Source organism: Bombina bombina, chromosome 2, assembly GCF_027579735.1.
Source record: "Bombina bombina isolate aBomBom1 chromosome 2, aBomBom1.pri, whole genome shotgun sequence".
Lineage (NCBI taxonomy): Eukaryota > Metazoa > Chordata > Amphibia > Anura > Bombinatoridae > Bombina > Bombina bombina.
The window spans coordinates 777,213,388-777,230,099 of record NC_069500.1 but is presented as its reverse complement, the minus strand read 5'-3'; the positions used below and the strand labels follow the sequence as shown (position 1 = coordinate 777,230,099).

General features: G+C 37.1%; 1 protein-coding gene across 1 annotated transcript in view; it reads left to right on the top strand.

The window, feature by feature from the left end:
* The window catches only part of IL12RB1 (interleukin 12 receptor subunit beta 1), a 64,363-nt gene extending 53,408 nt beyond the window's left edge, over positions 1–10,955 (top strand). Inside the window, exon 11 of the mRNA XM_053700053.1 lies at positions 10,587–10,955. Within this exon, the coding sequence (XP_053556028.1) occupies positions 10,587–10,955 (369 nt within the window). The remainder of the gene's footprint in view (positions 1–10,586) is intronic.
* Positions 10,956–16,712: the final 5,757 nt, after the last annotated feature.

Sequence of the window (16,712 nt, the reverse complement as noted above, 5' to 3'; positions counted from 1 at the left end):
GTGACTAATGGGTTAATTATTTTACAAGGTACTATTCACACACTCCTACCATCTAGATCAGCTGATTGGTCCTTTGGTAACCAATAGGAAGTGGGCACTGCTCTTAAATTGTTTTACAGCAGGAGCATTGAACAGCTACGATTACGGCCTCCTGGCCGAAACATGTCAGCATTCAATGCTCACTGCTGAGTGTGTTTAACCTATATCTGCTGTAGACCCTCCGGGTCTTTTTTTACCAATTATTGTTGGAACCAATAAAGGAACTGTTTTTATTTAACCAGCTTGCGAGAACTTTTTCGTCTTTTGCCTACATTATATATATATATACACACACACAGTATATATATATATATATATATATATATACATACATACAGTATATATATATATATATATATATATATATATACATACATACAGTATATATATATATATATATATATATATATATACATACATACAGTATATATATATATATATATACATACATACAGTATGTATATATATATATATATACACAAACAATATTAATTGTGAGGGGTCGTAAGTCTTGTTTTTTTGTAAGACTTGACCCCTGCACAGACTGATAGATAAGCTTCCACCCCCCTCCTCGCTTGGGCTGTGGTTGATATGTGCGGTGCTGCTCAGATGTAATGCTGTATGTAGTCTCTCTACTTGCTTATTTAACCTCCAAAATTTGAAAAAACAGGCTATTTGTAGTAACTCTCTCTGCTAGGGATGGTGAATGCCTCTGATGTAAAATTGAATTGCATTTGCATTGACATTTGTTCTGCTATTCTAAATTTGATTTTTGGCATTTTTAATTTAAAATTTGAATATATAATGAAATATATATAAAAGATTACAATGTTAATTCTATATTTCGAATGCTTTTATTTCAGTCAAAATTAAACTTTCATGAATCATATAGAGCATGCATTTTTAAACAACTTTCCAATTAACTTCCATCATCAAATTTTACAGGCTTTTATATGTGTAACAACTTTCTAATATACTTCTATGATAATGATTTCCTTTTCTTAGTATATTTTGATGAAAAGCAGGAAGGTAAGCTCAGGAGTGTGCACATTTCTGTTGCACTATATGGCAGTAGTTTGGCAACAATGTTATACATTAGAAAGAGCATTACATGGCAGCACTATTTTCTGCCATGTAGTGCTCCAGACATGTGCACGGTACATATAGCTATCTCTTCAACAAAGAATAACATGAGAATGAAGCAAATTTGATAACAGAAGTAAATTGGATTTTTTTTTTAAAATAGTGTGCTCTGTCTGAATCATGAAAGAAAAAAAAATTGTGTTTTATGTCCCTTTAAAAAAAGCATTTAGTTATTTCTAATTTAGCACAAAGGAGGTAATCCTTTGTTTTATAATGATGGTGTATGAGAAATGTTAATGTTTGTGTCATTTGTTAAATATATTTATAAAATATTTTAATGTTATCTGTGTGACAAACCAATACACCACACATTACTTCTTTTTCAAGAAACATCTGGACATTTTAATGGTTGTGAAAGTAATACAAATGGGCAATATTGCTTTAGTTTCTCCCCTGTAGCGAAATGTGTGCGGGAGCACTCACATACTGAGAATAATGATTTGGACTATTTGGCCTTTGGTTGGATTTATTACATAAAATAAGTATGAATATTGAAATGATACTCTTCTACAATTCTCTGGCGTAAGATGACTGGCTCCCAATTCACAGCAGAATTAAATTCAAACTCTCACCCTGACCTACAAAGCCCTCACCAATGCTGCCCCACCCTACCTGTCCTCACTCATAAACAAATATACTCCAGACCGCCCCCTAAGATCCAACAATGACCTGCTCCTTGCCTCCTCTACCATTACCTCCTCACATGCTAGACTACAGGACTTCCCTCATGCGGCACCAACCATCTGGAACGCACTTCCTCGTGCTGTCAGACTTGCCCCTAACCTCTCCTCCTTTAAACGTTCCCTAAAGACCTTTTTGGTCAGGGAAGCTTATCCCCCGACTCATTAACAAATTAACTTCACTTATCTAACAGTTGCCCTCATTTATCTCCTCACTAACATCATTTTCACCTTTGCAGTCCCCACCTCCTGTTTCCCATCCTCCTACCCATCTAGATTGTAAATTCCCACGGGAATAGGGCCCTCAATTCCCCCTGTATTTGTCTGTAAAATTTTGTCTTTTATTGTATTGTTTCTCCATTGTAAATTTATCCTTGTACCCATGGGCAGCGCTGCGGAATCTGTTGGCGCTTTATAAATGAAGAATAATAATAAATAATAATAATAATAATTGATGCAAAAAGATATAATTTATATTGATAGTTTATTATACAGAAATGTGTACTTTGTACTGTTTTGTTTGCTTAGCAGTTGTTGTAAATGTTTAATAAGAATCATTACAAATAATAAAGCTTGTTTATAATTCTGTATATGTATAATTTACATTTTTGTTACATATTTAGTCTGCATTTCCTAACTGGTAGATTTAAGGAGCTATTAGTTAGCTTAGCCTTTATTATGCAAAGTTATTTGTCATAAACCAGGAAGATATCCATTTTCCTAAAAAATCAAAAGTTAAAGTTGGATTATCATAGACTAGTTGGAAATGCTGGCTTGATGATGCAATTTAAATGGACATGCAACCTAAAATGTTTCTTTCATGATTCAACTAGAGCACACAATTTTAAACAACATTCTAATTTACTTTCGCCTAGATTTAGAGTTTGGCGTTAGCCGTCAAAACCAGCGTTAGGGGCTCCTAACGCTGGTTTTGGGCTACCGCTGGTATTTAGAGTCAGTCGGGAAAGGGTCTAACGCTCACTTTGCAGCCGCGACTTTTCCATACCGCAGATCCCCCTACGCCATTTGCGTATCCTATGTTTTCAATGGGATCTTTCTAACGCTGGTATTTAGAGTCTTAACTGAAGTGAGCGTTAGAAATCTAACAACAAAACTCCAGCCTCAGCAAAAAGCCAGGAGTTAAGAGCTTTCTGGGCTAACGCCAGTTCATAAAGCTCCTAACTACTGTGCTCTAAAGTACACTAACACCCATAAACTACCTATGTACCCCTAAACTGAGGCCCCCCACACCGCCACCACTCTAATAAAATTTTTTAACCCCTAATCTGCCAACCGCACACCGCCGCAACCTACGTTATCCCTATGTACCCCTAATCTGCTGCCCCTAACACCGCCGACCCCTATATAATATTTATTAACCCCTAATCTGCCCCCCCCCCAACGTCGCCGCTACCTACCTACAATTATTAACCCCTAATCTGCCGACCGGACCTCACCGCTACTATAATAAAGTTATTAACCCCTAATCCGCCTCACTCCCGCCTCAATAACCCTATAATAAATAGTATTAACCCCTAATCTGCCCTCCCTAACATCACCGACACCTAACTTCAAGTATTAACCCCTAATCTGCCGACCAGACCGCACCGCTACTCCCACCTAAATTAAATATAATTTAAATCTAACTAAATAAAATAAATCTTATTAAATAAATTATTCCTATTTAAAGCTAAATACTTATCTGTAAAATAAACCCTAATATAGCTACAATATAAATTATAATTATATTGTAGCTATTTTAGGATTTATATTTATTTTACAGGCAACTTTGTATTTATTTTAACCAGGTACAATAGCTATTAAATAGTTAATAACTATTTAATAGCTACCTAGTTAAAATAATTACCAAATTACCTGTAAAATAAATCCTAACCTAAGTTACAATTAAACCTAACACTACACTATCAATAAATTAATTAAATAAATTACCTACAATTATCTACAATTAAACCTAACACTACACTATCATTAAATTAATTAAATAAATTACCTACAAATACATACAAATAAAAACAATTAAATAAACTAACTAAAGTACAAAAAAATAAAAAAAGCTAAGTCACAAAAAATAAAAAAATAATTTACAAACATAATAAAAATATTACAACAATTTTAAACTAATTACACCTACTCTAAGCCCCCTAATAAAATAACAAAGCCCCCCAAAATAAAAAAATGCCCTACCCTATTCTAAAATTAAAATTGAAAAGCTCTTTTACCTTACCAGCCCTTAAAAGGGCCTTTTGCGGGGCATGCCCCAAAGAAATCAGCTCTTTTGCCTGTAAAAAAAAACACAATACCACCCCCCAACATTACAACCCACCACCCACATACCCCTAATCTAACCCAAACCCCCCTTAAATAAACCTAACACTAAGCCCCTGAAGATCTTCCTACCTTGTCTTTACCACGCCGGGTATCACCGATCGGTCCTCCAGAGGGTCCCGAAGTCTTCATCCTATCCGGCAAGAAGAAGTCCAGAAGAGGCTCCAAAGTCTTCATCCTATCCGGGCAGAAGAGGAGATCTGGATTGGCAAACATCTTCATCCAAGCGGCATCTTCTATCTTCATCCATCCGACGACGAGCGGCTCCATCTTCAAGACCTCCGGCGCGGATCCATCCTCTTCTTCCGACGTCCTAACACAGAATGAAGGCTCCTTTAAGGGACGTCATCCAAGATGGCATCCCTCGAATTCCGATTGGCTGATAGGATTCTATCAGCCAATCGGAATTAAGGTAGGAAAAATTTGATTGGCTGATGGAATCAGCCAATCAGATTCAAGTTCAATCCGATTGGCTGATCCAATCAGCCAATCAGATTGAGCTCGCATTCTATTGGCTGTTCCGATCAGCCAATAGAATGCAAGCTCAATCTGATTGGCTGATTCTTCAATTCTTTTCAACAAAGTATACCAAAGAACAAACAGCCAGATTGCGAGTTTTGCGTTATGAGTGGTTCGGTAATAACTTGAAAGTTATTTCCACTGCTCACCTTTAATAGCGCTGCTATTACAGGTTTTCCAAAAACCTACGTTTGCGGGCAATATGGCAACATTGAGCTCCATACCGCACACAAATACCAGCGCTGCTTTGAACTGGTTTTACCTGCTTGTGCACGATTTCCCCATAGACATCAATGAGGAGAGCAGGCTAAAGAAAAGCCTTAACACCTGCAATAATGGAACGTAAAGCTCCGTAACGCAACCCCATTGATTCCTATGGGGAAAGAAAATTGATATTTAAATCTAACACCCTAACATAAACCCCGAGTCTAAACACCCCTAATCTGCCACCCCTGGCATCGCTGACATCTACATTACACTTATTAACCCCTAATCTGCCACCCCCGACATTGCTGACACCTACATTACACTTATTAACCCCTAATCTGCCGCCCCCGACATCGCTGCCACCTACCTACACTTATTAACCCCTAATCTGCCGCCCCCAACGTCGCCGCCACCACTATACTAAAGTTATTAACCCCTAAACCTCTGGCCTCCCACATCACTAACACTAAATAAATATATTAACCCCTAAACCTAACCCTAAGAGGCCTATTTATCAAGCCGTCAACTGTGCTGTATTCACTGGCACCAATACCCTCGCCTAACATTGCGGCCGCAGACCTGAATACGCTCTCCTTATTTATCAATAAAGCTGTCAAAAAGAGGCTCCAAAGTCTTCATCCTATCCGGGCAGAAGAGGAGATCTGGATTGGCAAACATCTTCATCCAAGCGGCATCTTCTATCTTCATCCATCCGACGACGAGCGGCTCCATCTTCAAGACCTCCGGCGCGGATCCATCCTCTTCTTCCGACGTCCTAACACAGAATGAAGGCTCCTTTAAGGGACGTCATCCAAGATGGCATCCCTCGAATTCCGATTGGCTGATAGGATTCTATCAGCCAATCGGAATTAAGGTAGGAAAAATTTGATTGGCTGATGGAATCAGCCAATCAGATTCAAGTTCAATCCGATTGGCTGATCCAATCAGCCAATCAGATTGAGCTCGCATTCTATTGGCTGTTCCGATCAGCCAATAGAATGCAAGCTCAATCTGATTGGCTGATTCTTCAATTCTTTTCAACAAAGTATACCAAAGAACAAACAGCCAGATTGCGAGTTTTGCGTTATGAGTGGTTCGGTAATAACTTGAAAGTTATTTCCACTGCTCACCTTTAATAGCGCTGCTATTACAGGTTTTCCAAAAACCTACGTTTGCGGGCAATATGCCAACATTGAGCTCCATACCGCACACAAATACCAGCGCTGCTTTGAGCTGGTTTTACCTGCTTGTGCACGATTTCCCCATAGACATCAATGAGGAGAGCCGGCTAAAAAAAAGCCTTAACACCTGCAATAATGGAACGTAAAGCTCCGTAACGCAACCCCATTGATTCCTATGGGGAAAGAAAATTGATATTTAAATCTAACACCCTAACATAAACCCCGAGCCTAAACACCCCTAATCTGCCACCCCTGGCATCGCTGACATCTACATTACGCTTATTAACCCCTAATCTGCCGCCCCCGACATCGCTGCCACCTACCTACACTTATTAACCCCTAATCTGCCGCCCCCAACGTCGCCGCCGCCACTATACTAAAGTTATGAACCCCTAAACCTCTGGCCTCCCACATCACTAACACTAAATAAATATATTAACCCCTAAACCTAACCCTAAGAGGCCTATTTATCAAGCCGTCAACTGTGCTGTATTCACTGGCACCAATACCCTCGCCTAACATTGCGGCCGCAGACCTGAATACGCTCTCCTTATTTATCAATAAAGCTGTCAAAAAGTTGTGCACCAAGTACGGGGTGATTAGCAGCGGACTGTTGTTAACTAACAGTCATCGATCTATTCTGCTTTTTCCCAACTTTATTTATACCCTGTCACTAAACACCGCCACTATACTAAAATGTTTAACCCCTATCCCACCGCTCCCGGACCCCTCCGCAACTAAATAAAGTTATTAACCCCCATCCCGCTGCTCCCGGAGCTCACGCAACTAAAGTTATTAACCCCTATCTCGCCGCTCCCAGAGCCCACTGCAACTCTAATAAGGTTATTAACCCCTATCCCGCCACTCCCGGAGCCCATTGCAACTCTAATAAAGTTATTAACCCCTATCCCGCCACTCCGAAGCCCACCAGAACTCTAATAAAGTTATTAACCCCTATCCCGCCGCTCCCGGAGCCCACCGCAACTAAATAAAGTTATTAACCCCTAAACCTCTGGCATCCCACATCACTACCACTAAACCTATTAACCCTTAAACCACCAGCCCCCCACATCGCCATAAATTAAATTAAGCTATTAGCCCCTAAACCTAACAAGCCGCTAACTTTACATTAAATATTAACTCATCCCTATCTTATAATAAATGTAAACTTACCTTTAGAATTAAAATAAACTATATTAAACTAATAATTAACCTACCCTAACTATTATACTACATTTACATTAAACTATATTAAACTATTAATTAATCTACCCTTACTATTATACTAAAATTACATTAAATTAACAATTAAATTAACTATATTACATATTTAAAAACCTAACCCTACTCAAGCTATTTAAATCTACAATAAAGAATTACTAAGTTACTAAAAAATGACAACTAAGTTACAAAAAATAAAAAATAAATGATCAAATATTTAAACTATTTACACCTAATCTAATAGCCCTATCAAAATAAAAAAGCCCCCCAAAATAAAAAATCCTAGCCTACAATAAACTACCAATGGCCCTTAAAAGGGCCTTTTGCGAGTCAATGCCCCAAAGAAATCAGCTCTTTTACCTGTAAATAAAAATACAAACACCCCCAACAGTAAAACCCACCACCCACACAACCAACCCCCCAAATAAAAACCCTACCTAAAATACCTAATCTCCCCATTGCCCTGAAAAGGGCATTTGTATGGGCATTGCCCTTAAAAGGGCATTTAGCTCTTTTTCTGCCCAAACCCCTAATCTAAAATTAAAACCCACCCAATAAACCCTTAAAAAAACCTAACACTAACCCCCGAAGATCCACTTCCGGCAGAAGTCTTCATCCAGACGGCATTTTCTATCTTCATCCATCCGGCGCGGAGCGGCTACATCTTCAAGACATCCGATGCGGAGCATCCTCTTCTTCCAACGTCTTCTGAACAATGAAGTTTCCCTTTAAATTATGTCATCCAAGATGGCGTCCCTTACATTACGATTGGCTGATAGAATTCTATCAGCCAATTGGAATTAAGGGGGAAAAATCATATTGGCTGTTGCAATCAGCCAATAGGATTGAGCTTTCATCCTATTGGCTGATTGGAGCATCAGCCAATAGGATTTTTTACCCTTTATTTCCGATTGACTGATAGAATTCTATCAGCCAATCGAAATTCAAGGGACGCCATCTTGGATGATGTCATTTAAAGGAAACTCTTGAAGAGCCATCGAAAGAAAAGGATACTCCCCCGCGCCGGATGTCTTGAAGATGGAGCCGCTCCGCGTCGGAAGGATGAAGATAGAAGATGCCGTCTGGATGAAGAATTCTGCCTGCCTGGATGAAGACTTCTCCCGGATTCGATGAAGACTTCTCCCGGCTGGATGAAGATGGATGTCCGGTCTTCAAAAACTGTAAGTGGATCTTCGGGGGTTAGTATTAGTTTTTTTTTAAGGGTTTATTGGGTGGGTTTTAATTTTAGATTAGGGACTTTGGGCAACGTAAAAGAGCTAAATGCCCATCCAAATGCCCTTTTCAGGGCAATGGGGAGCTTAGGTTTTCTTTGGGGGGTTGGTTGTGTGGGTGGTTGGTTTTACTGTTGGGGGGTTGTAAAAATGCTGATTTCTTTGGGGCAATGCCCCACAAAAAGCCCTTTTAAGGGCCATTGGCAGTTTGGTGTAGGCTAGGGTTCTTTTTTTATTTTGGGGGGGCTTTTTTATTTTGATAGGGCTATTAGATTAGGTGTAATTAGTTTAAATATTTGATCATTTCTTTTTTATTTTGTGTAATTTAGTGTTTATTATTTTTTGTAATTTAGATAAATGTATTTTGTTAATTTAATTTATTTAATTTTAGGGTAATGTTAGGTTTTAGTGTAAGACAGGTTAGGTTTTATTTTACAGGCAATTTTGTATTTATTTTGACTAGGTAGCTAGTAAATAGTTAATAACTATTTACTAACTAGTCTACCTAGTTAAATTAAATACAAACTTACCTGTGAAATAAAAATAAAACATAAGCTAGATACAATATAACTATTAGTTATATTGTAGCTATCTTAAGTTTTATTTTACAGGTAAGTATTTATTTACTTTTAAATAGGAATAATTTAGGTATTAATTGTTATTTTTATTTGGGATTATTTAAATTATGTTAAAGTTAGTGGGTGCTAGGGTTACGTTAGGGTTACATTTATGGGTTAATAACTTTAGTATAGCTGCGGCGACATTGGGGGCAGCAGATTAGGGGTTAATAAGTGTAGTTAGGTGGCGGCGATTTTGTGGGCTGCAAATTAGGGGTTAATAACAGTAATGTAGGTTGCAGCGATGTTAGGGACAGCAGATTAGGGGTTAATAAGTGTATGTAGGTGGCGACGACATTGGGGCAGCAGATTAGGGGTTAATAATATTTAACTAGTGTTTACGATGCGGGAGTGCGGCAGTTTAGGGGTTTATATGTTTATTATAGTGGCGGCAATGTCCGGAGTGGCAGATTAGGGGTTAATCGTTTTATTTTAGTGTTTGCGATGCAGTAGGGCCTTGGTTTAGGGGTTAATAGGTAGTTTATGGGTGTTAGTGTACTTTGTAACACTTTAGTTATGAGTTTTATGCTACAGCTTTGTAACGTAAAACCCATAACTACTGACTTTCAGGTGACGGTACGGATCTTGTAGTTATAGGCTGTACCGCTCACTTTTTGGCCGGACAGGCAAACTCGTAATACCGGCGCTATGGAAGTCCAAATGAAAAAGGACTTTATAAAAAGTGCGGTAGTAACGTTGTGTGATGGCCAAAAAAGTGTGTGGTACAGCTGTACCTACAAGACTCGTAATAGCAGCGGTAGTGAAAAAGCAGCGTTATGAGGTTTTTTCACTCATAACGCAAAACTCGTAATCTAGCCGAAAGCAAATTACAAAATAGAAGTTAAATGAAAAGTTGTTTAAACTTGTATAATTTACCTAATGAGGACAGAAACATGTGAGGTTTGATCTCCTTTTAAGTCGTAAATGAATACAATGTATATGTTAATAAAATATGAATTATTAACAGTGAGATTTTAAGTGATACTGAACCCAAATGCAGCAACCAATCAGCAAGTGCTATCAAGGATGCTGAACCAAAAATGGGCCGTCTCGTAAGCTTACATTCCTTTTTTTTCAAATAAAGATACCAATAGAATGAAGAACATTTGATAATAGGAGTTAATTAGAAAGTTGCTTAAAATTGCATGCTCTATCTGAATCATGAAAGAAAAAAAATGGGTTCCTTTAATGTTAGAATGCGCATTAAGAGACAAAGTTTTTTTTTTTTATAAGGTGAAGAGCAGTTATCAGGTTAGCAGACCTGGTATGGTATAGGTCATTTTCTAAAGTCCATCCTAGACTACAAATTCAGTATTGTTTTAGGTTCTTTTTGCAGAATTATTACTTCTCTACAATGTGAAAATTGTACGTATTAACTTCCCTGTAAATGTATATTTTCAGATGAAAAACCCCATATCTATTATTGAGCCAGATTCTGAAAATGGTCCAGCACTGCCCCTGACAATAGAGCCAAGGACAGAAGAATGCTACAGTACTATAGTCATGAAAGCTGGATCAGAACAAAGGGACATAACTGAAGAGAAACCCCTAATTTCCAAAGTCTTTGTGACTGAACTTGAATCTGATCTTCCATTTGAATACAGGAGACAAATGAATCTGATGTCCACTGAAAGTGACAAAATAACCCAAGGCCAGGAATTACTGAGATGCTTTAAAGTTTACAATCCATTTCATCAAGATAATACCACTAAAGACTCATTGTTATCCCATATTGTAGTTACTGCATATGTGGAAGAAACTACAGTTTAAAATTGTGCAAAATTTTTTATTGATCATTTTAATGTAAAGGGACACACATAGAGAATTCCATGAATTATCTGGTAATATTAGATCTCACAAATTGTTTATATCATAGTTAGTTATGGTAAGTAGTGAATAAAATTCCACAGCTGATAAACGAGTTCAGTTTTTGTCGGTGTGGCTTATTTGAATACTTTTTATTTTGTCTGTATTATGACAATCATATAGATCAGGGGTGTAACTGCTGGGGTTGTCACTGCTACCAGACCCTCAGTCACTGCTCACTCTAAGCTGTGCTGCTTGTGCAGGTCAAGGGTCAGGTCACATTCCAGCTATTCCAGCTTTCCTGTGTGCTGCAAACAGAGGTGAGTGCAATGTTTTTAACCCTTTCTTCTCTCTCTCTCTTCAAGTTTCTCTATAGCATTTAGCATCTATAGCTGCTGTTTTGTAGTTTGTAATCCATGGATATGCCTCTAATGATTTGTAATAGTAGATAATGTTTACTAAATGATCACACTTTCAATGGGATATTCTTAAGCAGCTATTTTACTATGAATATGTTTGTGCATGTGTTTATGTATGTGTGTTTATGTATGTATTTGTGTGTGCCTATTTATGTATCTGTGTGTGTATGTGTGCATGTATGTGTTTATATATGTGCATGTGGATATGTGTATATGAGTATGTATGAGTGTGTGTCTGTATGTGTTTAAGGGTGTGTGTGTATATATATATATATATATATATATATATATATATATATATATATATATATATATATTTATATATATATATATATACACACACACAGTTCTATGCAAGCGTCTTAGGCCACCATTAGATTATTTTATTTATCAATGGTAATTATTTCTCAGTCTCTTTATTAGGATACAACCAGGAAATACAGGATATTTGTATGTAGTATTAAAAAACAGAAAACAATCAGAATTTTTTTTTTATAGGCTAAAGGGGCAAGTATTTAGTGTGACCTCCCCTTACACTTGAGCAATAGCAGGACCCTGGCTCTCATAAACCTAAATAGAATGGAACCTTAATTAATGTAATTGGTAACACCTGTATTTGTCCTACTATTTCATGTCAAAATTTCATGGTCTATTACACCAGGTTTGTGCAAGACATGCTTAAGTATTACATACACATGTGGTAAGAGTTAAATTCATTGGAAGCTTGCTAATAAGACCAACTTTTAATCCCATCATACAATTCAAAATGCCAAATATTACAGCATTTGACATAAAATCATACTTTTGTATCAGTAAGGCCACTCTCAAAGGGAAAGCAGTAAACAAACTGGATACTCAAGATGTGGTATTCAAGCTGTTTGAAGAACCAGGAGAGGTCAAGGACAAAAAAAAGGACTGGAAAGCCAAGAAAACTTTCAAAATATCTGATGAGAAGTTTCTCAGAGTTTCTTCTTTGAGAGACTGGAAGAAGTCCATCAAGGACCTAGCTCAGCATCTGGCAGCTTCATTGGGTTGCCAAGTTGACCCTTCTACAGTCCGAAGAAGCTTGATCAGGAATGGTCTTTGTGGAAGGGTAGCAGCTAAGGAACCACTTTTTCGGGAGAGGAATAGGGTGAAAAGGCTAAGATATGCTAAAACTCACAAAGATTGGAATAAAGATTAGTGGAAAGAGTATTGTGGAGTGATGAATCCAAGTTTGAAAATTGTGGGTCCAATTGTTGACAATATGTGAGAAGAAGAGTTGGAGAGAGATGGAAGAATGAGTGCTTGCAACCTTCCGTGAAACCTGGTGGAGGGTCTGTCCTGGTTTGGGGCTGCATTTCTGCCAGTGGTGTTGGCGATATTGTCCAAATTGATGGGATCATGGATGCTGAAAAAACAACTGGTAACTTTAAATATACTATGCCACAAAAAAATGACAGAGGTTACATTTTGAAGCAAACCAAAATAGACTTAAACAGGTTTTTTACTCCCAAAAGCAAATGTAAAAGCTCAATCAGACATATATACAGGGCAACAGATATCAGCTGAGAGCGACAAGAGGCAGGGAGAAATACATCAATTAATAATAATTAACCTATCTACTAAAGAACTTACCATTGAAGACGGGAGAGCGCTAAGTTATGGGTTAAACTTTGTACCAAGTAACACATTTAACTTATGCTTTTGGATGTCAATAGATTGACACGGAAAAAAACATTATTTTCAGGTACCACAAACTGATGATGAACAACATAATACTCAATTGAGAAACATTGAGAAATAAAAAGATACATGTCTGGAGGGACAATTTCTAGACTTCTCAGATATGTGTACTAAAGAGACCCTAAGAGAACTTGAGAGTGAACAGTCACTAATATGGAGTTAAAGGATAATCACACAGGATTTAGAAATAGATCTAATTTTTATCCTGTACAAACAAGCAGTAATATCTTGGAGTCATTTCAAACAAGAATAGAGGATGACTTAGTTGAGTTGTTTGAGAAAACTAAACAAAATAGCAATAAATATAATTTAACCAAAAATGAATGGAAAACAATAAAAAATTTACAATCAAGATCTGATATCATCATAAAAAGATCTGATAAAGGTGGAAGTATAGAAGTCTGGAATATGAATGACTATAATAAAGAAGTAAACAGACAATTAAATGATCAAAATAGCTATGCAATCTTAGGCACTAACCCAGTACACCTCTATAAACATCAATTAACACACATGATAGATGAAGGTCTAGCTTAAGATTTTATAGATAAACCAACATATTAATTTTTGCTAAATGAGTATCCAAAGCAGGACTGTTTCTAGAGAATCTTGCTCCCAGGGCGAAATTTCAATTCAAAATGCGCCCCCCCCCCCCCCATTTTCCCTCCTCCCAGGCATCCATAGAGATTTACACATACTAAACGCACAGAGACGCAGTACTCCCACATACATATATACATACATACATATATACATACACACACATATATCCATGCACACACATACATACATATATACATGCACACACATATATACATACATACACACATAGATACATGCACACATGCATACACACACATGCATACATACATACATACATATATACATACACACACATTTATACATGCACACACATATCCATGCACACACATACATACATACATACATATATACATACACACACACACACATTTATACATACATACACACATAGATACATGCACACACATACATACATACATACATACATATATACATACACACACATTTATACATGCACACACATATCCATGCACACACATACATACATACATACATATATACATGCACACACACATATATACATACATGCATACACACACACACATATATATATATATATATACATACACACACATACATACATACATACACACTAGTGTTATATTTCTATAAATGTGTAAAATCACTATTTTATACTGAACTTCTTTCAAAATCCATGGTGAGAATATATCCAATCTCAAGCCTAAATATGGATATCTTGAGGGTTAATTGGACATTTCTAATCAAGAATAACAATTAAATTGAAAGGGCCTTTTATGTTGGAAATAACGTGGAGTTTAAAACAAACATTTCAAAAATGTATACACATTCATGTTTGTCTCATCATATGTGTTTGACCCTATAATAAACCCAAATCATATAAACATACTTTTAAAGGGACAGTCTACTCCAGAATTTTTATTGTTTAAAAAAATAGATAATCCCTTTATCACCCATTCCACAGTTTTCCACAGTCAACATGGTTATATAAATATACGTTTTACTTCCTTGATTACCTTGTATCTAAGCCTCTGCAGACATTTTATGTTATGTGCACTAGCATTCGGTGGTTAAAAGGAATGCTTCACAATAAAAAAAAAAGGTTAATACGGAAATCTTAATTAGTTCCTGAAAGATGGGGACAGATTTATGGCCTATTCCTGCCTTAGTACATAGAGCTAATCATATATATATATATATATATATAGCAAAGAATGGGTTTGTGATATCAGCGCAAATTAGGTGTAAGTCTCAGAAAATTCCTATTAAAGAATGCTAATATAACACTATGCAGCCCCAAATTACCTATTAGGACTGTGGGATCCCCAAACCCCACAATCCTAATATAGAGAAAATATTGAGCCAAGACAAAGTAAAATATGAGGGGCGCTCAGTGTGAAGAAGAGTGTATGTTGACAGAAACTGGGTGGTATGAACTCAGCCGAGAATATTGTCAATAATCGCAATAAGAACAAAAGAAAGTGGGAACAATGTATCAAGTGGTATAAAAAGTGTTCCCACAGTTGGTAATAACCAAATGATTGAAGGTCGGAGGGGTCTAGTTGTAGTCGCTATAAATTGTTACAATATACAATATTAGACTACGATTCAAATATGGAGCACACGATAATAAACCATAAACAATAAACACTCATAGATAATATATTGTGCAAAAGACCCCAAGTGACAAAAATACAAATGAAATGCGCAAAGTACAAGTGTTAGACACACAAATAGTGATAAAATGACAGTCCTTAGATGATACTAAGTAGAAGTGGTGAGAGTCCCAAAGCTGTGTGGCACACTTTCCCCTCAGGGGATTCAACTTACTCTCCTTAACCTCAATCAGTATGAGGTAAGTGTCGCACAGGGTAAGTAGAATGAGCTCCTTCGTGGTATCAGGTGTCCACCGGCTTGGAAATGTCTCCCGGCACCTCCGCTCACATCAAACACTGACCTGGTATTCTCTGTGGTCAGGTATTCTATGTTGCTTGATGCTCAGCCCCTCATTGTCACCCTGAAAAATGGTTTTCTTCTTGTTTGATTGAAACCAGCATCCTGTACATGAGCAAATGTGGAGCCTTTGGCAGTAGTTCTATGTGCAGCTGCAACCTCTCCCTTAATCTAAAATAGGACATTAGTCACTTTTCTACTTACCCTGTGCGACACTTACCTCATACTGATTGAGGTTAAGGAGAGTAAGTTGAATCCCCTGAGGGGAAAGTGTGCCACACAGCTTTGGGACTCTCACCACTTCTACTTAGTATCATCTAAGGACTGTCATTTTATCACTATTTGTGTGTCTAACACTTGTACTTTGCGCATTTCATTTGTATTTTTGTCACTTGGGGTCTTTTGCACAATATATTATCTATGAGTGTTTATTGTTTATGGTTTATTATCGTGTGCTCCATATTTGAATCGTAGTCTAATATTGTATATTGTAACAATTTATAGCGACTACAACTAGACCCCTCCGACCTTCAATCATTTGGTTATTACCAACTGTGGGAACACTTTTTATACCACTTGATACATTGTTCCCACTTTCTTTTGTTCTTATTGCGATTATTGACAATATTCTCGGCTGAGTTCATACCACCCAGTTTCTGTCAACATACACTCTTCTTCACACTGAGCGCCCCTCATATTTTACTTTGTCTTGGCTCAATATATATATATATATATATATATATATATATATATATATATATATATATATATATACAAAACACAATGAAGGATCCAGCACACATGTAGAAAGGTTCATCAAACTTTGTTTGTATGGTGTGCTCGTACGTCAGAGGCTCCTGCACACCTCTCAAACATAAAGCAAGAAATCCAAAGAGGAGACGTCAGCACCACCAATTCATCAAGGTATCATCTTTATTTACAGTTACATGAAGACAAAGCAGCAGCGACGTTTCGAGTCCATCTGACTCTTAATCATGCTATAGAATACTACCATTCAATCCCTTATATAACACCTGTGTAG